Source organism: Mus caroli, chromosome 14, assembly GCF_900094665.2.
Source record: "Mus caroli chromosome 14, CAROLI_EIJ_v1.1, whole genome shotgun sequence".
Taxonomy (NCBI): domain Eukaryota; kingdom Metazoa; phylum Chordata; class Mammalia; order Rodentia; family Muridae; genus Mus; species Mus caroli.
The window spans coordinates 46,919,188-46,946,409 of NC_034583.1; the positions used below are offsets into that span (position 1 = coordinate 46,919,188).

Genomic DNA, 27,222 nt, shown 5'->3' on the forward strand with positions numbered 1-27,222 from the left:
TGTATGCAATGGTGTCAGCGTTTGGAAGCTGATTATGGGATGGATCCCTGGATATGGCAGTCTTTAGATGGTCCATCCTTTCTTCACAGCTCCAAACTGCAAGGTGGGGTTTTAAAAGGCTGAACGGGTGTTCTCAGTGGAGCCTCAGAGAAAGGAATGCCGGGAACGGGATGGGGGTCCGAGATCTTAAGAGCCGCTGCATCTCTCCACAGCTTCTGGGCGCCCTCCTTCATGGCTGCTGCTCTCACCTCACCTACCTCAACCTGGCTCGAAACAGCTGCTCCCACAGGTGGGGGCGACGGGGCCGGGAGGGATGAGGAACCCATGCCCGTAGCCCTCCCCTACTGACTCCCGGGATCTCCACAGGAAGGGCCGGGAGGCCCCGCCAGCCTTCAAGCAATTCTTCAGCAGCGTCTACACCCTGAGCCATGTCAACCTGTCAGCCACAAGGCTGCCCCTGGAGGCCCTCAGGTTGGGTGGGTGAAGGGTTGGAAGATGCCCAGGGGAGCCGTGGAAGTGTTTGGGGAGGGGTAAAGGTGGGCCTACTGACCTTCCCACTACAGGGCACTTCTTCAGGGCCTCTCCCTCAACAGTCACCTCAGCGATCTGCACCTGGACCTTAGCAGCTGTGAGGTGAGCCATGTCTCCCCTGTCCCAGCCACCAGACCAGTGTCCCTCAGTCAAGACGGAGCTCTATGCTACCACTCCGCCACACACACACACACAGCGGAGAGCAGAGACAGGGAATAGCTCTCTAGACTGACCACACCCCTTTTCCTATGAAACTGGCCATCCAAGTTCAAGACTATCTCTCTGACCCTAAAGCTTTGGGTGGCTGATACCAGGCTTGCCCAGCAGAGGGCAGGAGCGAGCTGTCAGCAGAGCAGCTGGCTTTTGAGGGAGAGGATAAGAAACCCCTAGAGGTGGATACAGTGTAGTGAGGTTTACAGACAGGCCCTTGAGTGACTAGCACGTTCCCTAAAGATTAAACATGGTCATCCATCCACCCTCTCTGGCCTCTCACCCCGACTCCCTGTCCCTGCAGCTCCGCTCAGCAGGAGCCCAGGCCTTGCAGGAGCAGCTGGGGGCTGTCACCTGTATAGGCAGCCTAGATCTGTCTGATAATGGTGAGTAAGACCTCTCTTTGAGCATAGGGGTGAAGCCCCGAGGAGACTTCTTCTCTTCACCTTGGGCCTCAAGGCCGGGACTCTCCCATCTACTAAACAGGGTTTGACTCAGACCTCCTGACGCTGGTGCCTGCACTTGGCAAGAACAAATCCCTCAAGCACCTATTCCTAGGAAAGAACTTCAATGTCAAGGCCAAGTGAGCCCTTCCTATGCCCACAGCCCCTGTTCCTGCCATCCACCAGTCCTCTTGGCTTACTGGATGACCTCTGGCCACCCTTCTCCTCCTCTAATAGCAAGTCCCTGGTCCCCCTCCCCTCCTACTCTGACCCCGACTTCCAACAGGACTTTGGAAGAGATCCTGCATAAGCTGGTGCAGTTGATCCAAGAAGAGGACTGTGTGAGTGACCCGGCCTAGGAGGGACCTGTGGGTGGGTGGTATGGGGACCCACCCTGACCTCCGTTCTCCCACTCAGTCCCTGCAGTCGCTGTCCGTGGCAGACTCCAGGCTGAAGCTTCGCACCAGCATCCTTATCAATGCCCTGGGCAGCAACACCTGCCTGGCCAAGGTGGATCTGAGTGGCAACGGCATGGAGGACATCGGGGCCAAGATGCTGTCGAAGGCGCTGCAGATAAATTCTTCCCTCAGGTGAGGCGCGCATCTCTACCCCTCAACCTAGATCCCTGACCCGCTGACACATATGCGTATTTTCCCTTTTGGCCTCTGTGCCCTCCATTTCCGGAACCATGTCTGAGTCGGCCTCGTTGGGGGGCGGAGGGGGAGGCTCAAAGAAGGTCACACCTCTGGTCTTTACTGAGTGTTCACCCTCCCTCAGAACTATACTATGGGATCGGAACAATACGTCTGCCCTGGGCTTCCTGGACATTGCAAGGGCCCTGGAGAGGTGAGTAGATCAGAGCTCTGTCCTGACACAGGCCCCCAGCCTCCCTGTGCTAGGACTAAGATTAAACTACCCTAGGTCCATCCCAGTTCCCTGACCTACAGGATAGGGAAAGAATGAGCAAGAAGAGGCTTGGGGGCGGGGCTCCCCTCTGTCTCTTTTCCCATCTAACTATATATACTACTGTTTCATAGCAACCACACACTGCGCTTCATGTCCTTCCCTGTGAGCGACATCTCTCAAGCTTACCGCAGTGCCCCTGAGCGCACTGAGGATGTGTGGCAGAAGGTGAAGGGTCACATTTCTTTAAGCAGGGTGAGAGAGCAGGGGGGTGGAGAGGCAGCAGCCCACATCCTCAACCCTGAACCTTCCCACTCCATCATCTCTAGATCCAGTGGTGCCTGGTGAGGAACAACCACTCCCAGACATGCCCTCAGGAGCAAGCCTTCAGGCTGCAGCAGGGCCTGGTGACCAGCAGCGCCGAGCAAGTAAACACCTCCCTCCCAGGAACAAGGGGCATGCAGGGTACAGACGTGACGTGCTGATGCATAGGCATCACATGGTGCCCCAGACTGGACCTGAGAAAAGAGATAATCTGATGATGGGCCCCAAATACACGCAGGCAAATAGCAGCCAGGGGGTACAGAGCATTCCAGGGGCTCAACTAGGTATTCAGGAAGGGCATTCAGAGGAGAGAAAGCGGGCCGTACAGAGGTATCACCAACGCTATGAGTGCGCAGCATGGCCCAAAGGGTCTGACCTGGGACCCCCGACCCTCTGGCCACTGTGCTTCAGATGCTGCAGCGGCTGTGTGGGCGAGTGCAGGAGGAGGTGCGGGCCCTGAGACTATGTCCCCTGGAGCCAGTGCAAGATGAGCTGCTCTATGCCCGGGACCTCATCAAGGACGCCAAGAACTCCCGGGCGGTGAGCCCTCCACAGCCCCACCCTTCCCTACAGTCTGGAAAGCCAAGAAGGCCACTCAGTTGGATGCTCACCAGGAGCATCTAAGCACTGCTCCGTGCATGTGTCCTCGTAGCCTGGGGACCTAGTGGGGCCCGATTCTGGCCTCTGAAGAGAACCTCTTCCTTCCCAGCTCTTTCCCAGCCTCTATGAGCTGGGTCACGTGTTGGCCAACGATGGGCCTGTGCGGCAGAGACTAGAGTCGGTAGCCAGTGAGGTATCCAAAGCTGTGGACAAGGAGCTTCAGGCAAGTTCTGGGAGGGGAAGGAGGCCATTGGTGGGAGCCCAGTGTTGACTAAAACAGAAGTCAGAGCAAAGAGACCAGAGGGCACAAAGGAAATAGAATGGAGACGCTCCCATACTCCTCTGTGCCTGCAACACCTAGAGCCTTAGAATTATTTTTTCTTCTAGTTGAAGCCTTGGATCCTGACCTCCTCCAACCCCTCCTTCTCCAGGATTCTGATCCTTGGGCTGACTCTCCCCTGTCAGGATGGCAGGGTGGAAGGGCACTGATCGAGGCAGAGAACCCTGGCTCTCCAAGGCTCTGACACTAATGGTTGTGTGACCTAATCAGGTCCCTCTGTCTCACCAAGGGGAGCTAGATAGATGGGCTAACGACTTCCACTGTGGTGCTAGCGCTGATCTTCCCCCACTTGGGACTCCTTCTTCCTCAACAGGTGATTCTGGAGTCCATGGTCAGCCTAACACAGGAACTGTGCCCTGTGGCCATGCGGGTGGCAGAAGGTCACAACAAGATGCTGAGCAACGTGGCAGAACGTGTCACTGTGCCCCGGAACTTCATCCGCGGAGCGCTGCTGGAGCAGGCGGGACAGGACATTCAGAACAAGCTGGAGTGAGAGCCGGGCATGGGGTGGAGGAGGCTGGATTTGGCCCAGAGCACTTAGGGAGTTTGGAGCTATCAGCGATGAATAATGAATGGAGAGCCTTCCATTATAAGGGATAAATCTTTAACTATTGCAGTCATGCTATTTAGGGTCTGACTCGTGCTTGCCCTAGAAATCTGGGGGCTGAGATGGAGTCCAAGAGGTCAGGGTGGCCCATAGATAGGTATATACTCCTAGATACTACATATATACCAGGAATCCCCTCCTGAAAGCAGAACACAGTCTCCTCGGAGACATGGACAAAGGAAAGGGTGTAAATCAGGAGTATGAACATGCCCCCTTCTTCCTGATCTTCGTTAGACCCCCCCCTTCATTTCATTTGGATGTAGGCACTACCACTGACTAAAGTAACTACACTGAGAGTTAGTGTACGCATTGTGAAACAGCCAACTCACGGCTTACGTAGCACCCAGTTCACCTAGCTCCGTGCTGCTGGTGCTCCTGACATGGAACCTCCTCGTTCCTTCCTCCTCCTCCTTCAGTTCCTCTTTGCCCATACACACCTAGGCTGAAAGGTGTGTCTGCTGAATTGATCACTGTCTGAGTCCTGCACACGTGTCTGTAGAGATATGGGTATCCTGGACCCAAGGTGCTGCCTACGGCAACTATGCTCTCTGTGGGCAGCCCAGCCAGCTGGTCCATTCTCAGGCATCTGGGGAGAGAAGGGGTGGAAGCCCAGGGGTCAGGCAGTAGCTGAACAGCCCCACCTATACCTACAGCGAGGTGAAGCTCTCCGTCGTCACCTACTTGACCAACTCCATAGTGGATGAGATCCTCCAGGAGCTGTACCACTCCCACAAGAGCCTGGTAAACATGCTGATCCCAAATGAATTCAGGTCTTCCCTCTGCCCTGGCACCCTCCTGGCTCTCTAAGCCCCGCCTCCAGGATCAGGGAAGTCAGCACGTTCCTCAGGGTCTTGATGATGGCTGTCCTTCCTCAGGCCCGGCACCTGACCCAGCTGAGGACACTGTCAGATCCACCAGGAGGGGCAAGCCAAGGGCAGGATCCATCTTCCCGAGGCAGAGGCAGGAACCATGACCACGAGGAAACGGATGATGAGCTTGGGACCAACATCGTGAGCCCCAGTCTTCCCTCCTTGCTTTCACCTGAGTCCTCTCCCTGAACCTACGCAACTGCGGTCACCCCACCACCACCACCACCTCTCGGACTCCACCTCCCTGTGCCAAGCCTCTCCTCCTCCGTGCCTGTCCAGACTCTTCCCTCATTCCAGATCCTCAGCCTGAGGCAGGGTGGACTCTAAAGAAAAAGCTTTGAGGGTCTGGTCACTTTTTGTCTCCATTTCTGCAGGACACTATGGCCATCAAAAAGCAGAAACGCTGCCGGAAGATCCGGCCAGTGTCTGCCTTCATCAGTGAGTTTACAGCCACAGGCTAATGCAGTGGTTCTCAACCTGTGGGTTGTGACCCTTCCACGGGGGTCCCCTAAGACCACTGGAAAACACATATAATTTACATTATGGTTCATAAAATAGAAAAATAATTATAGTTATGAAGTAGCAATAAAAATAATTTTATGGTTGGGGGTCACCACAACATAAGGAACTGTATTTAAAGGGTCACAGCATTAGGGGAAGTTGAAAACCACTGGTCTAACCTCCTCCACACTGGACCCTTTGCCAGGCACTCCTCGCCTTTCTTTCTTCCGCCTCTCCATTCCTCTCCTTATAACACTACTGCACCCACAGGTGGGAGCCCTCAGGACATGGAAAGCCAACTGGGAAGTTTGGGGATCCCTCCTGGCTGGTTCTCAGGACTTGGAGCCAGCCAGCCCACAGCAAGTGGCTCCTGGGAAGGCCTATCTGAGCTACCTACCCATGGCTATAAACTAAGGCATCAAACACAAGGGAGGCCTAGGCCTCCCAGGACCACCCCCCCAGGACCTGGCCGGCCCAGTGTAAGTGCCAACAGCCTACAACAGAGCCTGCTTTCCTTGGCAATGCCAGAGCTGAGGCTCCAAGCTTTAGGACCCAGATTGGCAAGGGCCAGCATATATTTGATAAGAAGTCTGTCCTTTGTGTGTGCGATGGCATAAACCAATAGTCCCAGCTACTCGGGAGACTGAGGCAGGACGGTCACTTGAGCCCACAAATTCACAACCAGCCTAGACAACACAGTGAAATTTTCCACCCTGTCTGAAAAAGGAAGGAGGGGAAGATGAGAAACAAGGAGGGAAGGGAGGAAAGAGGGAAGGGAGATAAACCCATCTTGCCAGCTAGTGACAGTAATGTTTTAATTGGGGTGATGGATAAAGCTGAGAGCCTATAAGCTTAGGAAATGTCCTGTTGAACTGGAGTCTAAAATTTCCTGGGGCCAAGTCTAAAGGGGACGGCCCTGGAAAGACCTGAGAGGACAGGAGATGGAACATCCTGCACCTGAGTCTCCTCCCAGCAGGTGCCAGTGCCTGGACCTCGACAGGAGAATGGGATGGCCACCCGTCTAGATGAGGGGCTGGAAGACTTCTTCAGCAGAAGGGTCATGGACGAAAGCTCCAGGTATGACCCACATTCCAGCCCCAGCCCCCTACACACACACACACACAAGCTGGCCACAAACTCCTCTAGCTTCCAGGGGAGACTCACCAACAACAGAGCTCATCTTGCACAGTGGTTCTCAACCTTCCTAACACTGGGACTCTTTAATACAGTTCCTCATGTTGTGGTGACCCCCAAGCATAAAATTATTTTGTCTCTACTTCATACATTTGTTACTGTTACAAATCTTAATGGAAATATCCCATATGCAGGTATCTAAGATGAGACCCCTGTGAATGGGTCGCTCACTTCCAAATGAGTTACAACCCACAAGTTGAGAACCCGCCCTAGCCAGTCTCTCCAAATTTCCTCAGGTTCTCCTCCTGACCCACCCATCCTCTAGTTTCCCAGCCTGGGAATCTCCTGACGATGGCTGAAAAATATGGAGCCAGCATCTCCTGCTGGTTAGAGTCTGGGGTTAGGGACAGGTCAGGGGTGACAGGCCCCAGATGGGTGCCCTTTACAGTATGAAACCCTGCTCTATCACTGTCCTGTCCTGCAGATTCCCCAGGGACTGTACAGAAGTCGTGTCATTTGGAGAAGCTGAAAGAAGGGATTAGGAGGGGGCCTGGGGAAATAGTCAATTTGGGTTCAAGAGGCCACTGATGGTTTCTGACAGACGCTTTTGGGGGTTCACTGCCTGAGAACCAAGCGAGGGTGCAGGGAAGACTAGGTGACAGAGGAGAGCAGGATGCTTGTCATACTCAGAAAGCACCAGCACCAGCTCCACCCTGCGCCCTGCATGTGGCACTTGTCACTTACCCACTCCCAACCCCACCCAGCTATCCCCGGACTCTGAGGACCATGAGACCAGGCCTCTCAGAGCCACCGCTGCCTCCACTCCAGAAGAAGAGGAGGCGAGGCCTGTTTCACTTCCGCCGGCCCAGGAGCTTCAAAGGGGACAGGGGACCAGGTTCCCCCACTGCTGGGCTCCTCCTCCCTCCACCCCCACCCCCACCCCCAACTCAGGAGAGCCCGCCCAGCCCAGACCCCCCAAGCCTTGGCAATAACTCATCTCCTTGTTGGAGCCCAGAGGAAGAGAGCAGCCTCCTTCCTGGATTTGGAGGGGCCCGAGGATCTTCCTTCTGCAGGAAGATGGTAAGTGAGCCAGAAGTGCTACACCACCCCACTTTTTCCTGGCCCACACAGGGCTCCACTCCCTGATCCTAACCCAACCTTCATGGAAAAATACTAGGACGTGGGGCTCGCTCTGGAGAACACTGGTCATTCAAATTCCCTTCTTCTTGAGAATGATCCAGAATATGCTGTATACAAATGAAGATGTTGGAAGGATTTCCTCCTATGTGTAGGCAGGGCTTCCCCCAGAGCTAGGGTCTCCCTGATGCCTCAGGTGTCCCCACAGCTCCCCTGATGCCTAGAAATCTTCCCATGCCTTTAACAAGAGACTTTGTTCTAGGGCACAGAGAGGTTGGAGGCAGGAGAGGGAGCCCCAGCCCCTGGGACAGCGCAGCAACCAAGGGTGCACGGCGGCGTTGCCCTTCCCGGCTTGGGAAGAACCAAAGGGTGGAGCTTTGATGGAAAACGAGAGGTGAGGGTCCCTGGAGTGGCAAATGTAAGGCCCTGTGGGCTCATCTCACTTCCCTTATCCCTGATGGTCACTGGACAAAGCACGTGTCTTTCTACATTGTTGGCATGGAATCCAGGGCTCATTTCTTTACCTATTAGAGCAGTGATTCTCAACCTGGGGTCACAGGGGTGGCCTAAAGATCATTAGGAAACACAGGTAACATTATGATTCATAACAGTAGCAAAATTACAGTTATGAAGTGTCAATGAAAATAATTTTATGGTCGGAGGTCACCACAGCATGAGGAACTGTGTTAAAGGGACGCAGCATTAGAAAGGCTGAGAACCACTGTACTAGAGCTTGTGAAATAGGGAGAAGGGTCTTAAAATACTTGATCTTAGCGCTCTGTTTTCCAGACTTCCGTGGCTTGTGTTACACCCTTCATGATGACTTTTTACCTCATGCATAGGCACCTAATTAAAATTTCCGTAGTATTTTTATTTAAGTCAGTTCACCTTTCAAATTTAGTCTGGACCTATTTGTTATCATCTTTAAAATCACAGGCACTTTAAAGGCTCATTTTTCTTCTAAAACAGGTAACTATTAAGCTGCCAGTATGTTCATTGGTGTAAACCTTCTTATGCCCCCAAGGTGATATGGGTACTAGGCTTTGGAAACAAAGTGGAACTTAGTATCTAGGAACTAGTAACCTGAGACTGACAGGAGCCTCTCAGGAGAAGCTCTTTGTCAGCGGCAGTCCCTCTGTGGAGGAGACCTTTCTCACAACCTGACTCCACTGTGCTTTTAGGGCACAGACCCAGACCAGGAGGACAGTACCCAGGCTTGGCAGAAACGGCGCTCTTCGGATGATGCAGGTGAGGTTGGCCGCTCCCTCCTTTAGCTCATCTCTCACCAATGCCTCCTAATTTCCCCCTCCCTTCTCCCCTTTTGCTTCCCACCCCCTTCCCCCAAACTCCAGGGCCTGGAGCCTGGAAGCCACCACCGCCCCCACAAAGCTCCAAGCCAAGCTTCAGCGCCATGCGCCGAGCAGAGGCCACGTGGCACATAGGTATGTAAAGCCCCTTTCTCAGCCAGCAGCACCAAAAGCTCAAAAAGATGAATGCCATGGTCCCCTACACTGGGGAATGTTCACCCAAGGGGAGGTAGTGGGAAGTCAACCATGTAAACGTGTCTAAAGATACATCCAAAAAAAAAAAAAGACAAACTTCAGAGCACAGGTGTTTTCCCCAGTGTTAAGGAAACATGAGAAATGTTTTGTGGATGGTCCTGAAGAATTCTCTGAGACAGGTGGTACCCTGGTCACTGTCAGCAAAGGGATGCCCTATAGCTATAAAGGAGGCCTCATTCCACACCTTAGCTATGAAAGGGGGCGAGGCCAGCGGCCAGCGGATATCCGCTGTGTCATACCTCCTCAAACACTGCTGCCTTGCTTACAACCCTGTGCTCATGGTTCTCAGAAAAGCGCCCCGATGAAGCAGCATTGGCTGTCTTAGAGATCAGAGTCTTGAGTGTGAGTCCCACTCAGTCACCCGGGACCTCAAACCAGTCACTTACTTCCTACCTTACGATTGGGTCAGGAGAGGAAGGGAATTATTCTAGATGTCACATTCCCCCACCCCTTTCTGGGTTCAGGGGACCTTCAGCCTAAGCCACTAAAGAAATTCGAGACAGCCCAGCATCAACCCAAGTTCCCAAAGACCCCAGGATATGGCTCCTGGTTGCATCAACACAGACCAAATTTCTCTGGAGACCCAGAACCTCCCCAGTTCCTACTCCTAGGCTAGGGCCTAGCAGGCAGGTCTGGTTTGGGGGCCACTGACTCCCCACTGTCCCCCCTGTTCCTTTCTGTCCTTTTCCCTTCTTCTCCTATAGTGGCCAGTGTAAGCCTTGCCAGATCCACTCCATTCTCTAAGGCCAGCCAGTGCTGGGGGCAGCTTTCCTGATTTCCTGTCCCTGGCCCCAGACTATAGATGTAGTATCCAAAGCAGGGCTGCATCCTTCATTTAGTAAACCACAGTTAGCCAGGTTCTGCACTATGCACTGAGACACAGACACAAGACCTGTCAGGTCTACCCCTCTTTTGTGCTCACGTGGCTTAAAGTCACAGGGAAACGTGATAAGGCATCTCTCCCTAAGGCTCCCACTGTCTAAATCAGACTTGGAGGCAGTGCTGAAAAAATTCCAGGCTGCAGCCTTGACAGGGCCCTAGGGCACTGCAGTTCTGACGAGACTGTTGGGTCTGTGGACCCAGGAGGTCTTTTATCCTGACTCTGCTCCAGTAGGAAAAAAGACTGAGTCCCGCCAGGCCCAGGTGATGGCTTCAGGGCAGATGGAAAGCAGTGGCTAGGACATATGAGGATAAAGGAAGACAACAGAGATGCTGGAGCCAATGAGTTTGGATGGGGGAAGAGTCCTGGCTTTGTAGGGCATCGTGGGAAAAGTACCAGGAGGGCTCTGAACAAATGTCATTTCCATAGCTTCTCCTGTCTACTATTCCCCAGCTGAGGAGAGTGCCGCAAACCACAGCTGCCAAAGCCCTAGCCCAGCTTCCCAGGATGGAGATGAGGAAAAGGAGGGAGCCTTGTTCCCAGAGAGAATGGTCCCCACTAGGAATGCCAAGGTGAAGGCCAGAAGATGGACGGGGAAGGTGTTCTGAGGGGCAACGATACTGAAAGACCTAGGAATGTCAACAGTGAATGGGGGAGGGGTCCTTAGAAAGAGTCAGAAACTGACTGGCCCAACATCTTCCTTTCACTGCCAGCTACAGGAGCCCCCCATAGGTCCACGTCCCCCTAAGCCAGTGGCTGTGCCCAGGGGCCGCAGGGCCCCCCAGGTGCCAGGAGGCAGAGAAGAGACTGAGAGCAGCAGTGCTGCCCCAGGAGCCAACAAACCCCGGCTGAGACTGGGCTCACAGCAAGACCAAGAGGAGCCAGAAGGACAAGGTCAGAAGCCTTGGTGCCCACATCAGATTCCCCCTTCTGGACCTTAGAACAGAGACAAGCAACAACCAGAGGCTGAAGCTTGGATGAGCACCCACTTCATGAGCCCCTTGCTGTGACTCTCATTTCAGGACCCACTGATCAGGGCCGCAGGACAGCGCCCCTGAAACCCAAGAGAACACGGCGAGCACAGTCCTGTGACAAACTGGAACCCGATAGGAGACAACCACCTGACCCTACAGGTGTCTGTGGTGAGACATGTCCCCTTTCCACTGACCTGTCAAACATGGCCCCTTCGAGCCCAAATATTGAGTGGCTGGCTCTCTTTGCCCAGGAAACAGGGTTCTCTGAATTTGTCCCCAGCAGGAACCAGTGAACCGGGAACAGACTGACAGCTGCTGAACACCCTCCCCAGCCTTCCGCGACATGTGCCTCATAAGGACTCAGGCCCCATCCACCCCTGCTCTCCCATCCCGTGCCAGCCCTCGTCCTACAGGGCAGCAGCACTAAGAAGGCATAGGGGAGCAGGAGTGGGGACTGGAAGGGAGGGAGTGACCTGAAGCAGGGAGGCTGTCACACCTGCCTGGAGCTGTCTCGATGGAGAGCTTTGGGCAGAGGCTGTCTCTTCCCTGGGGGGAGGGTAAACCTCTGCCCCTCTATGCCCAGGGGCTCTCTCCCCACTTGTATAGAATTAAAAAAAAATCACTGTCTGCCTCTGGTCTCTGCTGTGCAAGCTTTGCATTTTTCCCACACACACACCCCTCTTCCCATGAGCCCCCAGGGTTTGGCCACAGTTGGGGAAAGTAAAGAACAGCTCACACATCTGAATGTGGGGTTCCAAGAGAAGATGGAATAGCAGAATTGCTGACAAAGGATGACAAGTCACGGGTTATTGCAGAATCAAGGCTGTAGAAGAGATGAATATGACGGGGAAACACAGTGGTTTTCTGGCTTTTTGGAGGTTGTGCTAGGATTAGAAGATGGCAGTCATTGCACCAGGGAAGCCTGTGTGCATGTGTGTGTCCATGTGCGTACTCGTGTTCATACATATGTTCACTATCATATTAAATGCTACATTATCCTATGGGTACCCTTTTTAACATTTTATTTTGTGTATATGTATGTGACCAGCATGCATGAGGAGGTCAGAAGACAACTTGTGGGAGTCAGTTCTTTCTGTCTACTCTGTGGGTCCCCAGGATCAAACTCGGGTCCTCAGGCTCAGAGGCAGTAGCCTTTTCCTGCTGAGCTATAGGCTATGTCTCTCCTTTAGACTGTGTGTGTGTGTGTGTGTGTGTGTGTGTGTGTGTAGGCTAAACGGGGGCATCAGATCACCCAGTACCGAGGTTACAGATGGTTGTGAGTCACCATGTGGGTTGGAAAGCCAACCCAGCTTCCTTGCAAGAGCAACAAGAGCAACAAGTGCTCTAACCCACTGAGCCGTCTCTCCAGCCCTCTGTAGATAAAACTTTTTTTTAATCCTTTATTTTTATCTCATGTGCTTGGGCATCATGCCTGTATGTGTGTCTGTGCATGTAGTACCCACAGAGGCAAAAAGAGGACATTGGCGTCCTTAGGACTGCAGTTACAAGTGGTTGTGAGCAGCCATGTGGGTGATGGGAGTTGATCCCAGGTTCTGGAAGAGCAACCAGCCCTCCTAACTAACTGCTGAGCCCTCTCCCCAAGCCCTGCCAGTGGATATTCCTAATAATGAAAAGCCTCCACAATAGAGTGGCTTATACAGAACAGGTCTCTACAACATGAAAAGAAAATACTGTATTTATGTTAACCATTCCTGGTATGGCCTAACAAATATGATCTTAAATGTCAGGAACTCCCTCCAAGCCTCTTTTGACATCCTGGATGCCTTCCTTGAAGTTCAGATTGAACCTTTATTCCTGCATTATGCCTCCATTTTACCCTGAACATAACTATGTGTTATAGTTATATAGTTAACAGCGTTCATATTATCTTAACATTTCCGTGTGGGTCCTTCTATTTCATATGTCTCTGCCTCCTTAGGCACAAGAGCTATCCTGACTAAGCCCCAGTACCTGACCAGTCTCTGGCACTCGGGAGGTAGTTAATAGTTTCTACCTTAATACATAAGCAGTTTAAGGGACAGGGATGGCCAGCGTCCTAGTGAACACATCTGAGTATCCCCCACATCACCACACCCAAATGTCTCCCCAGTGGCATTAGCTGTACAGAAACTGCTCAGTTCCCCTGGGCTCACTGTGAGTGACTAACTTCTGTTTCCTTAAGCTTTGTGCCTGGCCCAGCCCCTCCCACAAAGACGTGACCATAATGGTTGGATCTGGGAGGCGGGGGTGGAGCAGACCATCGGGTCTATCATGGTGATGTCCAGTCAATACACGGGCTGTATGCTTACGATGAGATCCCATGTGGGGCCATTATGTTCATGGTCCTCATTTCCCTACAAAAGGGTAACTCGGGAACCGGCTGCCATTTCCTGAGATTCAGTGTGCTGCATGATGGTTTTTTAAGGAGTATATGGATATCAACATTCTGTTGTATCCCAGGTTAGTGGGAGTAGGTGTCTGTGTGTGTGTCACAAGTACAGCCTAGTCTTCTTTTCCATGTAGCTACAAATATCCTTAACAAGTGTAGTACTGTTGAAAGTACTGTGAGAGTGTGTTTCCCAGTGCGCATCAGTGGGGCTATAACTGTCATGGTGTCACCGTGAGTTTATGTACTGGCGCCTGCGAGTGTCAAGATATGTGTGAGCCTGTGAGTCGTGGGTGCCCTGCATCGCATCCTTCCTCTGTGTGGATATGGATGTGTGTGTGTGTATGTGTGTGTGTGTGTGTGCGCGCGCGTGTACCACTGCAATGTGTGTGTTTCTGTGATGCTGGGTGTGGGTGTGATGTGAAAGAGATGTATGTCACTGTGTCTGCGGGGGGTCCTGCCTTGGGCCTGCCCCCAGCCCGCCCTCCTTCCTAGTACTGTGGCTCCCTCCCAGGCAGTGTCCCTGTCCCTCCCCTCTCCTCCCTCCCAGCCAGTCTGTGCAGGGGGGGGAGCTGATGCTGCGGCCCCCCTCCTCCCCATCCAGGCCCCATAAATAGCAGCAGAACCGAGCCGGAGCTGGCGCCAGCGGCTGGAGCAGCGAGGAAGTCAGGGGCAGGGCGGAAGACTGCAGACTGGAGAGAGGAGACCCTCACTAAGAGCCCAGGTGAGCCCATCCTTCCTAATCCAGCCTGAGTCCTGCCTTCCCTGGCCCAGTCTCCATAACAACATCTCCTCTAGCTCTCAGAGAAGTCACCAGCCACCCCTACCTGATCCCCTCTCCACCACATGCCCCTGCCTACCTCACGGGCTCCACGTTAACTGAGACTTGTGGCTGGAAGTCACTGAGAGCCGCAGCCCAGACCCTCCCTCGCATATCTATAAAGCTTTATCATCATTGAGAGGCTGGCTGGTAACCAGCCAGGGAACGGTCCCGGTTCTGACAGAGACACGGGACTGTCACACCCTCCTGGAGAGGGACACAGGACAGAGGGGGACAGACAGAGGGTGGGGTACTCAGGCACACCAGTGGACACTCACTCAGGAAGCATGGCATGGATCAGATAGCTTCACCCTGAGATCTGGACAGGCACAGAGAGCTGGGCTGTCCAGCCATGAACTCGGGCCGGCATACCCCTGTCTGCTGCTGCCTGAGGCTTGGTGACTCTGCTGGGGGAGGGTGGTGCGCATGCATCCCACGGGCAGCATGGTGGGGGCCATGGCTCCCCCAAAACCCTGTCGCTAAGAGACAGTGCCTGTGTTGCCAAGAAGTGTGAGAACAGGGGAGGTGGGGAGGACTGCGGGCTTGTCAAGCACCCGAGGAGCTCACAACAGAGCCCGAAAGTCCTGATTCTCCCTCCCCAAGCCCACCACCTATCTCTCTTATCAGCCAACCAGACAGTGAGTAGGGGACTCTAAGACAGCAGGGCAGTTTTACACAGACCCTTCCACTGCCAACCTGTCTCCTCCTGTCCACTGCAGACTCCTTCCCTGAGGCCCACCCTCTTCAGACCTCCAGGGGCATCCCCACCCTCTTCCCCACCCCCTTGCCCTAGTTTGGTTCCCTGGTGCCAAGACTGAGTGCAGCACTGGCTCATAGACCAGTCGGGAAATAGCAGAAGGTGCTGAGACAGCAGTAAGCGGAAATCAATCGATGGCCTAGGAGCCGAGGCTGCCAGGAACCCACTTCTATCCCAGTCCTCCAGTCTTTTCCAGCCCCATCCATGACACCTAGGCTGGCAGAGTGACAGAGGCACGGGACTCTGGACTCCTGCTCTTTGCTGCTTAAAGCATCAAGGAAGTCAACCAGGGCAGAGGAAGAGCTTGTCCTTAGGACCCCAGGACCTCAGGAAGAAGAGCAACGGGTGGGTCCAGGACCCCCAAGAGACAAACTCCTCTCCTCTCGGTCCAGGTTGTCTGTTCTTTCCCCCACAGTGCCATGTCGGACCCAGAGATGGGATGGGTGCCTGAGCCCCCGGCCATGACCCTGGGAGCCTCTCGAGTGGAGCTGCGGGTGTCCTGCCATGGCCTGCTGGACCGAGACACGCTCACAAAGCCGCATCCGTGTGTGCTGCTCAAACTCTACTCGGATGAGCAGTGGGTGGAGGTGAGGGCAGCTTAATGGGGTTCTCCTTGACTAACCTTCCTTTAACCTAAAAAGGAGGGAGGGTAAAGGAGAGCAGGGTAAGGATGGGGAACATGAGGATTCCAAAGGACCTTTCCTACCCGTGCGGATAACCTCGAACACAAACATGCCATCATTGTAATAAGCCCAAGCCGTTTTAGCCAGAAGTTCAGAGCCCTAGAGGGCTGAGGTCTAATAGTCCAGCAGTACCCCAGATTCAGACGTCAGGAAAGAAAGAAAGAAAGAAAGAAAGAAAGAAAGAAAGAAAGAAAGAAAGAAAGAAAGAAAGAAAGAAAGAGAGAGAGAAAGAGAGAGGGAGGGAGGGAGGGAGGGAGAGAGGGAGAGAGGGAGAGAGAGAGAGAGAGGGAGAGAGAGAAAGAAAGAAAAGAAAGAAAGAAAGAAAGAAAGAAAGAAAGAAAGAAAGAAAGAAAGAAAGAAAGAAAGAAAGAAAGAAAGAAAGAAAGAAAGAAACTAATTGAAGTACCAGACGGGGACAAGCGGCCTCAGTCCCCAGAGGGTCCTTATCCCTCCTGCTGCAGGTGGAACGCACCGAGGTGCTTCGCTCCTGTTCAAGCCCAGTCTTCTCCCGGGTGCTGGCCATTGAATACTTTTTTGAAGAGAAGCAGCCTTTGCAGTTCCACGTGTTTGATGCCGAGGATGGAGCCACCAGCCCCAGCAGCGACACCTTCCTCGGGTCTACGGAGTGCACCTTGGGCCAGGTCTGCATTCCAGCTCAGTCCCTACGTTGTCTAGCTTGCCATCAGCTTCTGCCTCCAGAGCCAAACTAAGAGAAAGGAGCTCTTTCTGAGGCTGGATCCCTCCCTTCCATGTTCCCTTGGACAAGATGCTTAACCTACTTTTCCCATTTGAAGAGGGGGTCAGATGTACCTGTAGTGTTCCTTTTGTTATTATTGCTGTTGTTGTATTTGAGGCTGGGGATTGAACTCATGGCTGAGCAGGAACTCTGCCACTGAACTACACTCCCCTCCCCTGCACTCCTCTCTTCAGGCTGCTGTAGAAATTGAATCCACCTTATCCTGATCAAAGGGCCAACCTTATGGACTCTATAGCCTTGGCCAGGGCAGATGCATACACTACAGCCACACTCCCCTCTACCTCTGTCTTTAGATTGTGTCACAAACCAAGGTCACTAAACCATTACTGCTGAAGAATGGGAAGACGGCAGGCAAGTCTACTATCACGGTAGGCAAAGTCACTCTTGGGTCAAGGTTCAGTGTCCCCATATGGACATCCATTGTGATACTGTGCTGATGGCCGCCTTTATTCATGGGAAGCATATATGGGGGGTGGGGAGGGGACTCAAAATCCTCTGTCCCTTCTACAGATTGTGGCTGAGGAGGTATCAGGTACCAACGACTATGTGCAACTTACCTTCAGAGCCCACAAGCTGGATAACAAGGTCAGATCCCCAGAGTCCACACCCATCCATGCCCCATTAGAGAGAGCCATAGGCTTCCTGCCACAAACAGACCCCAGGCTCCCAGACCAGTTCTCTTCTCAGTGTTACCTGCCTTCCCATCCCTCCTCCAAGATCACACCAGCCTCACACACCCTTTCCCCCTGCATCTCCAGGATCTGTTCAGCAAGTCCGACCCCTTCATGGAGATTTATAAGACCAATGGAGACCAGAGTGACCAATTGGTCTGGAGGACTGAGGTTGGTGCACAGGGATATGGGATAAAAGTGGACAGATTACAGTAAAAACCCTAGACAGTTGGTGACAAGGTCCCTCCTACCTCTCAAAGGTGGTGAAAAACAACCTGAACCCCAGCTGGGAGCCATTCCGCCTGTCCTTGCATTCTTTGTGCAGCTGTGACATCCACAGGCCGCTCAAGGTAAAGCCCCTGGAGCATCCAGTCTGCTGTCTGAGACCTTCCCCAGGGTCCAGCAAGCCTCCTCCTCCCTCTCCCTCGTGTGATAAGCACTTGTCTCTGTGGGATAAATAACAGCTCACAGCTCTGTGTTAATCTTCCCACAGAGGTACCTTTATCTGGGACCAAACTCTCTACCAGCTCGAGCTAGAGAGTAGAGTTTATCAGGTGGCTTCTGGATAGGTTAAGGACTACGATTGGGATCTAGACACCGTGAGGTCCCTACTGCCCTGTCAGATGCCTTGGAAACACTACAGAGAGAGCACCCCTAACCCCAGCCCACGCCTTGCCTCTCTCTCTAGTTCCTGGTATATGACTATGACTCCAGTGGAAAGCATGACTTCATAGGCGAGTTTACCAGCACATTCCAGGAAATGCAAGAGGGGACCGCAAACCCTGGGCAGGAGGTACCAGAGACCCCATCCTAACCCCAGGACCCTGGGGTGGGGAGAGGGAATCCTGGGGGTTGCCAACCTCCTCATTCTAGGTGACTGGAGATAGAAAGGATGAAAATGCCCAGGCTTGGCAGAAGGACAGGGTCATGAGGGTCTTCCCCTGGGACCGTTGGCAGGAAGGGGCAAGGAGGTCTATCTGATGAACGTCTGACTCTGTGTTGGGTTGGGGGCATGTCTAGATGCAGTGGGACTGTATCAACCCCAAGTACCGAGACAAGAAGAAGAATTACAAGAGCTCAGGGACAGTCGTGCTGGCCCAGTGCACCGTAAGTCACCGTTCCCAGTTCAGGCATCCTCTGCCCCTGCCCTGTCACAACCTCAGCTCCGTGCTTGCCTGCTTTTTAATTTTTAAAAATTTACATTTATTTATTGGGGGTGCACTTGGGAGGACCGAGTGCCACAGAGCATATGTGGGGGTCAGAGAACAACTTTTGGGTATCAGTCATCTCCTTACACCATATTGGTTCCAGGGATCAAACCCAGGGCTTCAGGCTTAGCCACAAGCCCCTTTACCCACTGAGCCATCTCTCCAGCCATTTATTTTTTTACATTTATTTGTGTGTGTGTGTGTGTGTGTGTGTGTGTGTGTGTGTGTGTGTGTGTGTGTGTTTGCACACAGGTGCTTGACTATGAGTGTCTGACTGTCTGCCTGTCCGTCCTTCCCTTGCTTTAAAGACCTGCTCTGGGAATTGGAATTGTGAACACTTAGCTCCACCCCATCCTCCCCAACAACCTTTAAAGTTTTCCCCTTTCCCCAATGAAGCCTTGCCAAAGTTTCCACCTGAAAACCCCGCCTCACCTGCCTCATTATCTTCTCCCATCTGCCAGGTGGAAAAAGTCCACACCTTCCTGGATTATATCATGGGTGGCTGCCAGATCAGCTTCACGGTAAAGACCCCGGGAGTCGGCACAAGAAAAAGGGAGTGGTTTAGTCCATGCCAACGGAAGGAAGCCAGAGTCTCACTGCTCTTAACTGGCATCCCATGCATTGCATCCAACACCTTACTCCACTATGAGGACACCTATGGGCTTCCCCAGACTCATCGCTGGCCTTTCCACATCCTCTGCCTCTGGCCTCACCTGCCTGTTGGTTCTCATGGCTGCCGCATGTCCCTTCCCTACCTTCACCCAGGTGGCTATCGACTTCACTGCCTCCAATGGGGACCCAAGGAGCAGCCAGTCTCTGCACTGCCTCAGCCCCCGACAGCCCAACCACTACCTGCAGGCCTTGCGCACAGTGGGCGGTATCTGCCAGGACTATGACAGGTATGGGGTCCGGGTAGGATCAGGAAGGAAGGCTTTGCCCTGGGAGTTCCACGGCCTTTTCTTCTCTCCAGTGATAAGCGGTTCCCAGCTTTTGGCTTCGGAGCTCGAATCCCCCCAAACTTTGAGGTAGGCTGGGTACAAGAGACAGGAGGCCTGCAGGGGAGACATGGAGGAGACACCCCTTCACTGTTCCCTTACTCTAACAGGTCTCCCATGACTTTGCTATCAACTTTGACCCAGAAAATCCTGAATGTGAAGGTAAGCTGGGAAAGCCCCACCAAGCTGCACCATCAACCACAGGCGCTTGGACATCTCCGGCATCAGTACTGCAGACTCTGCTCCCATGCGCTCAGCTCCTTGTCCTGGCCCTCCTCCCATCCAAAGCTGTCTTCATTTGGAAAGAGTTCCAGCCCTGTGACCCGGCATCTGTCCATTTACTTCTCCCAGCCCCAGGGACCATCTGCCTCTCTCTCTCTCTCTCCCTCTCCTTAGTAAGGAGCTGGGCGTTATCAAGCCTAGAACAGAAATTACCATTCTGCTGTGTCTGGAGTGCTCTCTGCCAGCTTCATCTCTCTTTCTGTGCCCACAGAGATCTCAGGGGTCATAGCCTCCTACCGCCGCTGCTTGCCTCAGATCCAGCTCTATGGTCCTACCAACGTGGCCCCTATCATCAACCGTGTGGCTGAACCAGCCCAGCGGGAGCAGAGCACCGGCCAAGCCACGGTGAGGAGGAAACAGACAACCAGGGGCCTCCCGGCCTGCATATCTTCAGATGGTGCCAGGGTCAAGACCCGGGTTTGGAAAGAGCATCAATGCCCTTTCATACAGAAGCGTCCCATGTTCCCCCTCTGCTTGCCCTCAGAAGTATTCAGTACTGCTGGTGCTCACTGACGGTGTGGTGAGTGACATGGCCGAGACCCGAACAGCCATTGTGCGAGCCTCCCGCCTGCCCATGTCAATCATCATCGTGGGCGTGGGCAACGCTGACTTCTCTGACATGAGGCTACTGGACGGAGATGATGGTCCCCTGCGTTGCCCAAAGGGGGTACCTGCAGCCCGTGACATTGTCCAGTTTGTGCCCTTCAGGGACTTCAAGGATGTGAGTATTCTGTCGTCTCTCCCAGGGCTTCTCAACAACTCGTGCCCCCAAAAATCTGTCTTTCTTATCCTCCGCATGTCCTCCAAAGGTCACTGGAACCCACCATGCCCTCTGAAGTCCAGCTGCTTGCTCATTTGACCCAGCTGACCCATTCTCCTGCTCCTAACCAATCTCCTTTCCTTCCCAGGCTGCCCCCTCTGCACTAGCTAAGTGTGTCCTGGCAGAGGTGCCACGGCAGGTGGTAGAGTACTATGCCAGCCAAGGTATCAGTCCCGGGGCTCCCAGGCTCTCCACACCAGCTATGACTCCCAGCCCTAGCCCATGACTGCCTCTCGACATAACCAACATCCCTTCAGTCTCTCAGTGAGTTCTGGGGGATACAAAAGGTGTTCAAAGCAGAGTTTCTGAACAGCCCATCTTGGCTGGCGTAATGCTGGTGGTGGTGTTTTTGCTTTCCTGCTCCTCTCAGGTGCCTGTGCTGACCTTGTGATTCCAGTGACCTGTGTCTCTGCATTTTGGACCAGTGGTGCCCTGCGGGTCCCGGAAGTGAGTGATGGGCCCTGTTCCCATCTCTCCAAGCCCGATACCCCTCAACTCTGAGGACCCTCAATAACTTCCTCCAGTGGTTGTAACTTTATGGATGTAAATAAAAGGAACCACCACCAAGTACCCCAGCCTCTACCCGTCATGCCTCAGATGTCCATTGGACAGTCCATCACTCCCACATACACCATAGACAACGGGGAGCCAACCTCTTTCCAGATCTGAGCCACACCTCCCCAGCAGGCTGCTGTCTCTGCAGCCTCATCCCCAACTGTGTGCCAGTGGATCTAGGGACCCAACCTTCACCTCCCAAACCCAGGGGGGTCTAAACACCATGTGTGTTAACGGCAGGAGATGGGGGAGAGTAATGAGGGGCTGTTGAGAGGGCAGGCTGATGCTTTCTTAGAGCTGTCTCCAGAGAGTCCCCGCTGAGTATCCCAGGGGCTGAGTCCCAGCCCCCACACAGCTGTGGGGCAGGCCACAAAGAGACTGTGGGGAAGTGAGGGGATGAAGCAGATCTGCTAATGAATTAGGAGCACAGAGAGGGTATCAGGTCTGGAAGGCCTGATTTTTTTTCTGGATGAGCCTTCATGCACCCGACCTTGCACAGATTTCAGGACGTCCACTTGGGCACTCTCCTGGATGACATCAGAAGCAGCAGCAAGGACTGTTCACTAGCACACATCACGCTTGGCGTCTGTAAACGTGTGTGCTGTGGTAGCAAGTCAGAGCACAATCTCTCTGGTTTTCAAGCAGAGTGAGGAAGGCTTGATTTTTTTTTAACTCTCCGAGGTCAGAAAAGAGCCAGCGCTGGAGCTGCCCAGCCAGAACACCACAGTCTTCATCACTCTGGCATGAAACCTTTGCTTGAGCGCATACATAGGGCCTAGATGTGCCAGCTCAAGACCAGGCATGTGTGTACTGAGGTCCGGTTGGTGGGCATTAGTGTCTGAGGAGAGTGTCTCTGCTGTTGAGTACCATGCACATAAGAAAGGGGTGCAAGAGAATCAATGGGACCGGACTGAAGCTCAGAAGGACAGAGGAGGACACAACAGAAACTCAGAGTGAGGGAAAGGAGGGTGTTATGCCTGTGATCCCCGCACTCAGAAAGTCAAAGAATGGCCAGGCATGGTGGTGGTGTACACCTTTAATCCCAGCACACGAGGCAGAGATAGATAGATCTCTATGGGTTCAAGGTCAGCCTGATCTACAAGTAAGTTCCAGACCAGCGAGGACTATACAGTAGGGCCCTGTCACAAAAAATAAAAACTAAGATTTTAAATTAAAAAAAAAAAAAGGATCCTGAATTTGAGGCTAGCCTGGGCTACAGAGGCTAGCCTGGGCTACAGAACAGAAAAGAGGAGAGGACACAAAGTACGGAAGAAGAGCTGAGATCCTGGCTGCCTCCCTCTGTCCTAGCCTCTCCTTTCTGTGAAGGATGTAAAAGAGGAAGATGCTGTGTGTCCTCATTAGAGAAGAACCCACAGCAGAGAGAAAGGTCACTGGTCAAAAAGAGACAAGGGAGAGAAAAGTACAGGGGGCTAGAGCGAAGGACTCCTGTTCCGTTCTCCTGCGAGAAGGATGAGCTAGGCCAGCAAGGGGGGGGGGGGACAAGAAATGTGAGGGGAAGAGAAGAGACAGCTGGTCAGGGGGTGGGGATTGGGGGCAGAAAGGAAGAAAGACATATGGGAGCCACTTCCCCCACACAGAACTGCTTCTCCCATTTATTATGCCCCTTAGAGGACAGATGACAGTGGCTGATGAGGTGGCTACTCCCAGCTCAAAGCTTCTGCTCTGCCCAAAGGCCCTCCCCATATGTTGCTGAACTGGAGGGCTGGGTTACCATGGCAACTGTGAGACCTGGAGGACAGCTAGAGACAGGCCTAGCTAGGGCCACTGCTGCTCCTGGGTGGGTTTGGTTGTGGTAGTGGCGGTGGTGGGTGGTAAGGCTCCATCTGGACCGTTCCTCCACCTCCTCCAATCCACTTTCATTGGTCTTCTAGAACTGAGATGTGCACTGCTCGGCTCCAAAAAGGGTCTCTTTCTGCACAGATTAGGCAAACAATCAACTGCTGAGCTACAACAGCAGACCCGTCCCCCCCCCAAAAAAAACCAACTTCTTCTCCCCCTTCCTCCCCATCTCTCATTCCCTGTTTCTCTCTCTCAGCAAACACACAAAACAGTTACCCAACACAGTGATATAGAATTACCTCTTTTTAAAATTGCAAGGACACTGAGCCAATAACATTAGTTTTTCTTGAACTTCAGGTTTAATTCACAAAAAGTCACAGTCTCTCGGCTCCCTGTTATCCTGTGAGGTCTCACTTCAGCTCTGAGAGGCAGGAGGTAGCAAGGGCACCTTCTGCAGTTTGGAGGCCAGAGAAGCCTAGAGGGGGCCACTTAGGCAGTACAAGTGAGCGTCCCCAGAGCAGGCATGCTGTGTATCTATTGCCTAAGCTACAGCCTGGAAGATGAGACAGAACATGATGTCCCTTTGGTACAGTCCTCTTGGGCCCTCTTGAGGAGACCATTGGACCTGCCAAAACTAAAACAGTGTCGGAAGTCATCCAGTCCAAATGAGAGAAACCTTGTGACAATTGCTTTGCTTAAGGTGACAGACATACAGCCTGTGTGACACAGTTGAGACTACTGCCCAGGTCGCCAGGCTCCCATCCAGGGCACTTGTTCTGCTGCTTTGGACTCTAAAGGCCACTGGGTTGAGCAGAGAAGAACATTTTGAGTTGACCTATTACTGTTTGTTTAGGGGAATTGAAATCCTGACAATCCAGTAGTCGTAAAATGGGGAGTCCAAAGATTCGGTGAAAATGCAGCTTCATTGTTAATTACAGCATTAATGCACTACAGATTGAAAACCTTGAATTAAGAACTATACGGATAGGAGGGAAGCTGCATCCTCCTCCTCCTCCTCCTCCTCCTCCTCCTCCTCCTCCTCAGTATGCCACCTGCCCATCCTCCACACCTCCACCCTCAGTACAGGCACTAGCTCCTACAGAATTCAGTGCCCTACTAAATCATGAAGCGTCGTGACCTGAAAAAGGGAAGGGAACTCATCTCCAGCAAAGGACCAGCATCTAACCTCTGGCATGCCACGATGCTCAGAAGTTTGGGGATATTTGGATAGACATACACAAAACCACAGGTAGCGATTTGGTTAGTGGTACTACCTCTCCTGTATAGCGCCATCTACCCAGCCACCTCCAAACCGCCACACCCCCTGCCCTAAAGGCTCAGAGGAAGAGGTGTGTGTGGTCGTCGGACCCAGGGCCGCCGGAGGTCAGCCGGTCACAGCGGGCCTTATAGAGGTCGCGCTCGCGAGCCAGGCGGGCCACCTCGGCCCGCAGGGCATCCAGCTGGGTGGCCAGGCGAGCGCGCTCCGCCTCCAGCCCGCGCCGCTGCTGCAGCCGCTTGGAGCGACAAGCCTGAGCGTAGCCGCGGTTCTTGAGCGTGCGGCGTCTCTGCTTCAGCCGCAGAGCCTCGTCGCGCCCGCAGCCCCGCAGCTGCCGGTTCAACTCGCGCACAGACATCGAGACCAGCGCGGCGTCCGAAAATCTCTCGGGCAGCTGGGGAGGAAGAGTGCAGGGACCAGATTGGTGCGGGTGTCACCCGGCTAGACACTCGGGTCCCCATGACAGTCAAGGAGCCTTTAAGAAAGCCCTCCAGGCTCCACCCTCACCTACTGTATGCTGTTCTTCCTGCAAACCCCACCCCAGATTCTATCACACCTGGACCATGGGGCTACGCTGCCACCCCTGTCCTCCATCCCCCATCCCCAAGGCTTCCACATCCCTTGGTCCTTCTGCAAGTGTCACAGTGTGGGCTCCGCCCCTCCCCTCTCTGGCAAACCAATCATGCCTCTGGACGCTGCGCTGCGTACCCTTCAGCTGTCTGCAGTGTCCCGGGGGTAACCGCACCCAGACAGATCCCGCCCTTGCCACACACGACACGTTTCCTTGTCCTGAACATCACAACCCGGTGACCCTCAAGGATTTGGATTACATCCTAAAGCCCTCAACACCCCCATCTGTGTCTATAATTAATAGGATGAGTCCCAATCCCATCTGAGAAGGTTAGGCGCTGGGGAAGACTCAGAGCCTTGAAAAAGCCAACGTCAACCACAGCCTTTACCCAGTTAGGTTCCATACATCGTTTATCTATTTGCTTCCACAAAATCGCTCACCACCACCACCACCACCACCACCACCACGCTCTTATATTCTAAACCCTTTTCCCTCTGAAGCCCTTTCAAAACTTGTTTTGTTTTGGTTGTTGTTGTTGCTGCTGTTGTTGTTGTTTTTGACCTGATCTCACTATGTAGTCATGGCTAGCCAGGAACACTACTTAGACAAGGCTGAACTCACAGAAACCTTCCTGCGTCGGCCTCCCAAATGCTGGGATTAAAGTCCTGAACCACAGCTCTCCACTCCTTCCTAATCTTGTCTCTCTGTCCTCCATGATTCAACCATTTCCTACCACTTTGAAAAAGCGATCTAGCCAGACAGTGATGGCACACACCTTTAATCCCAGCACTCAGGAGGCAAAGGCAGGCGGATTTCTGAGGTCGAGGCCAGCCTGGTCTACGGAGTGAATTCCAGGACAGCCAGGACTACACGGAGAAACCCTGTCTGAAAAAGGAAAAAGAAAAAAGGAAAGAAAAAGCGATCTAGTTTCTCTGATTTTTCTCAAGGACCTTGTTCTGTCTCTTTCCAGTTCATAATTCTCTCCAGGACTTATCCTCCCTCTTTTGGCTGGCCTCCTTCCTTAGGTCTCCCTCCCCTCAGACTAACCTGGTCACTCACCTGGACATGCTGGGCTCCTGTCTCTCCCGGGCTCCCTGAATAGTAGCCAAGAGGCCCTTCCATTGAGACAGGACCCTGGTTCTGCAGCAGCTCCACAGCTTCGTCGGGACTCAGCCCGAGAACCTCATCCGCCCCCAACTGCTGCTGCAGGGTGGCCAGCCAATATAGCTCCTCCAGGCCTGGCCTAGGGGCCTCGCCGCTGCCCACCATGCCTGGCTCACTGAAGGTGGGTGAAGGAGGCACCGAGCTGTATGGTGTGGAGCCCAACGAGGCTGTGGGGACTCCAGATCGGCCCTCAGAAGGCTCCCGCTTTATTTCAAATTTCATCAAATCAAAGTCATTAACATATTCCATAGCTAAGGGACTGGGAGGGAAAGCCATTCTGGGACTGAGCAGAGAGAGGCGTTCCTGCAAGAAAGAGGGAAGGTGTAGAACACTGAGAGGCTGCCTGCCATCCTTCCCACCCCTTTCACTGTAACCCCACCCCCACCCCCACCTCCCCAGGACCCAATTGCCCTGGAACTAGTGATCTGGGATTCCAGAGTACAGATGCAGTCCCTCTTCCCTGAACAGCTACTTCCAGACAGCTCCTAACAGGCAACAAGAAACTGAAGATCTGAAGGACAGAATGACAACACAGCCTTTGGTGTGTTGACAGTACCCTTTGGTGCCTCTGGGATTCATGAAAAACAACAGCAACATGGTAGTGCTCCTGACCCTGGTGCTGGGACACGCTGAGAAGCTCTGTCATCTCCAGAGGCACCATTCCATCTACAAGCAATTAAAGTTTCTACTTAATTAACTGTGTGTGTGTGTGTGTGTGTGTGTGTGTGTGTGTGTGTGTGTGTGTGTGTGTGTGTTTGAGCATGAATATGTGGAACTGTGCTGTGAATTTTAGGATGTAAGGTAGTTGTGCTGCTATCGTTATCTCTCAAAGCCTTCAGGGGAGTGTCAGCTACTCATTTGTTCTATGGGTTAGTCATAGACAAATCTCTTCTAAAGAGACTTTCCATGAGAAAAGAAAGGTTCTAGGAAGATCAGGACCAGTGGTCTCTCTTCTTGGGGCCAGTCTCTCCAAAGAGAGCTCATGAAGACAGACCGTCTTTGATTTAGAACCTGCTGTGTTAAGCGAGTCTGAGCAGATGATCTTCGCTATCTGATCCTTCTGGTCACTGTGGGCTTTCAAACTCCCCCCAAAGAGTGCTCTGTGGAAGACCAATTCTGAGAAGTACCCTAAAAGGAGAGGTCTATACTCATAATTTTAGTAAAGGCTGCCTCTCAGCCCCATCTTTTGCAGAGGCACAAGCTCAAAAGTTTATCACCCCAAGAAGCCCTCGAGCAAACCATGATTCAACAGAGTGTGCTAAGTCTATGACGCTAAGGAACTCTCTCTTCCCAGCCAAGGAACACCTCCTTCTAGTTTATCTCACTAGTTTACACTTCCCAAGGCCAAGAAACACACCCACCCCCAGAGGAGAAGTTCAGGGAGACTCATCCCCAGCACTTGGACTTCAGGTTCCTCTTTAATTTGACCAATCTCAGACTTCCACACTTTGACCAGAAAGAA

The 27,222-nt window shown here is 53.1% G+C and overlaps 3 protein-coding genes across 7 annotated transcripts in view; 2 read left to right on the plus strand and 1 right to left on the minus strand.

Annotated features, from left to right (window-relative positions):
* Window positions 1–11,650, plus strand: part of Carmil3 (capping protein regulator and myosin 1 linker 3) — a 17,656-nt gene extending 6,006 nt beyond the window's left edge. Inside the window, exons 15-40 of one of the 3 annotated variants that reach the window (XM_021181812.2) lie at window positions 213–289; window positions 367–471; window positions 564–633; window positions 1,046–1,127; window positions 1,228–1,324; window positions 1,471–1,525; window positions 1,602–1,774; window positions 1,962–2,030; window positions 2,222–2,315; window positions 2,417–2,515; window positions 2,823–2,951; window positions 3,121–3,234; window positions 3,665–3,840; window positions 4,612–4,699; window positions 4,834–4,968; window positions 5,202–5,265; window positions 5,599–5,807; window positions 6,305–6,405; window positions 7,227–7,542; window positions 7,862–7,993; window positions 8,781–8,847; window positions 8,952–9,041; window positions 10,495–10,613; window positions 10,755–10,935; window positions 11,064–11,183; window positions 11,299–11,650. In XM_021181812.2, the coding sequence (XP_021037471.1) occupies window positions 213–289; window positions 367–471; window positions 564–633; window positions 1,046–1,127; window positions 1,228–1,324; window positions 1,471–1,525; window positions 1,602–1,774; window positions 1,962–2,030; window positions 2,222–2,315; window positions 2,417–2,515; window positions 2,823–2,951; window positions 3,121–3,234; window positions 3,665–3,840; window positions 4,612–4,699; window positions 4,834–4,968; window positions 5,202–5,265; window positions 5,599–5,807; window positions 6,305–6,405; window positions 7,227–7,542; window positions 7,862–7,993; window positions 8,781–8,847; window positions 8,952–9,041; window positions 10,495–10,613; window positions 10,755–10,935; window positions 11,064–11,183; window positions 11,299–11,324 (2,988 nt within the window). In that variant the 3' untranslated portion in view covers window positions 11,325–11,650. Of the gene's footprint in view, window positions 1–212; window positions 290–366; window positions 472–563; window positions 634–1,045; window positions 1,128–1,227; window positions 1,325–1,470; window positions 1,526–1,601; window positions 1,775–1,961; window positions 2,031–2,221; window positions 2,316–2,416; window positions 2,516–2,822; window positions 2,952–3,120; window positions 3,235–3,664; window positions 3,841–4,611; window positions 4,700–4,833; window positions 4,969–5,201; window positions 5,266–5,598; window positions 5,808–6,304; window positions 6,406–7,226; window positions 7,543–7,861; window positions 7,994–8,780; window positions 8,848–8,951; window positions 9,042–10,494; window positions 10,614–10,754; window positions 10,936–11,063; window positions 11,184–11,295 lie in introns of all 3 variants that reach the window. The other 2 variants (XM_029469366.1, XM_029469367.1) reach the window with 2 other exon arrangements.
* Window positions 11,651–14,000: 2,350 nt separating this feature from the next.
* On the plus strand, window positions 14,001–20,968 carry Cpne6 (copine 6). Of its 2 annotated transcripts, none has more exons than XM_021181581.2 (17): window positions 14,001–14,125; window positions 15,394–15,565; window positions 16,123–16,302; window positions 16,712–16,786; window positions 16,929–17,003; window positions 17,177–17,260; window positions 17,350–17,439; window positions 17,778–17,882; window positions 18,110–18,196; window positions 18,759–18,818; window positions 19,063–19,196; window positions 19,268–19,322; window positions 19,403–19,454; window positions 19,786–19,919; window positions 20,059–20,295; window positions 20,483–20,658; window positions 20,765–20,968. In XM_021181581.2, the coding sequence occupies exons 2-16, from the start codon at window positions 15,398–15,400 to the stop codon at window positions 20,618–20,620; spliced, it is 1,674 nt and encodes a 557-aa protein (XP_021037240.1). In that variant the 5' UTR covers window positions 14,001–14,125; window positions 15,394–15,397; the 3' UTR covers window positions 20,621–20,658; window positions 20,765–20,968. The 2 variants fall into 2 exon arrangements, with proteins under 2 accessions (XP_021037240.1, XP_021037241.1); XM_021181582.2 differs by having other exon boundaries at window positions 14,006–14,125; window positions 15,371–15,565; window positions 20,765–20,961.
* Window positions 20,969–24,024: 3,056 nt separating this feature from the next.
* On the minus strand, window positions 24,025–26,036 carry Nrl (neural retina leucine zipper). Of its 2 annotated transcripts, none has more exons than XM_029468679.1 (2): window positions 25,960–26,036; window positions 24,025–24,408 (listed from the first exon to the last, which is right to left on the minus strand). In XM_029468679.1, exons 1-2 carry the CDS (start codon window positions 26,034–26,036, stop codon window positions 24,087–24,089), a joined length of 399 nt encoding a protein of 132 aa, XP_029324539.1. In that variant the 3' UTR covers window positions 24,025–24,086. The 2 variants fall into 2 exon arrangements, with proteins under 2 accessions (XP_029324539.1, XP_021038296.1); XM_021182637.2 differs by having other exon boundaries at window positions 24,025–24,419; window positions 25,656–26,036.
* Between the last annotated feature and the right edge of the window lie 1,186 nt (window positions 26,037–27,222).

Excerpts from the sequence above, each read along its gene's own strand:
- Cpne6 (XM_021181581.2), top strand. The coding sequence starts at position 15,398 with ATGTCGGACCCAGAGATGGGATGGGTGCCTGAGCCCCCGGCCATGACC. Across the intron at positions 15,566-16,122 it reads CGGATGAGCAGTGGGTGGAG|GTGGAACGCACCGAGGTGCT; the intron begins GTGAGGGCAGCT and ends CTCCTGCTGCAG. Across the intron at positions 17,004-17,176 it reads CCCACAAGCTGGATAACAAG|GATCTGTTCAGCAAGTCCGA; the intron begins GTCAGATCCCCA and ends CTGCATCTCCAG.
- Nrl (XM_021182637.2), bottom strand. The coding sequence starts at position 26,036 with ATGGCTTTCCCTCCCAGTCCCTTAGCTATGGAATATGTTAATGACTTT. Across the intron at positions 24,420-25,655 it reads CAGGAGCCCAGCATGTCCAG|CTGCCCGAGAGATTTTCGGA; the intron begins GTGAGTGACCAG and ends CTTCCTCCCCAG.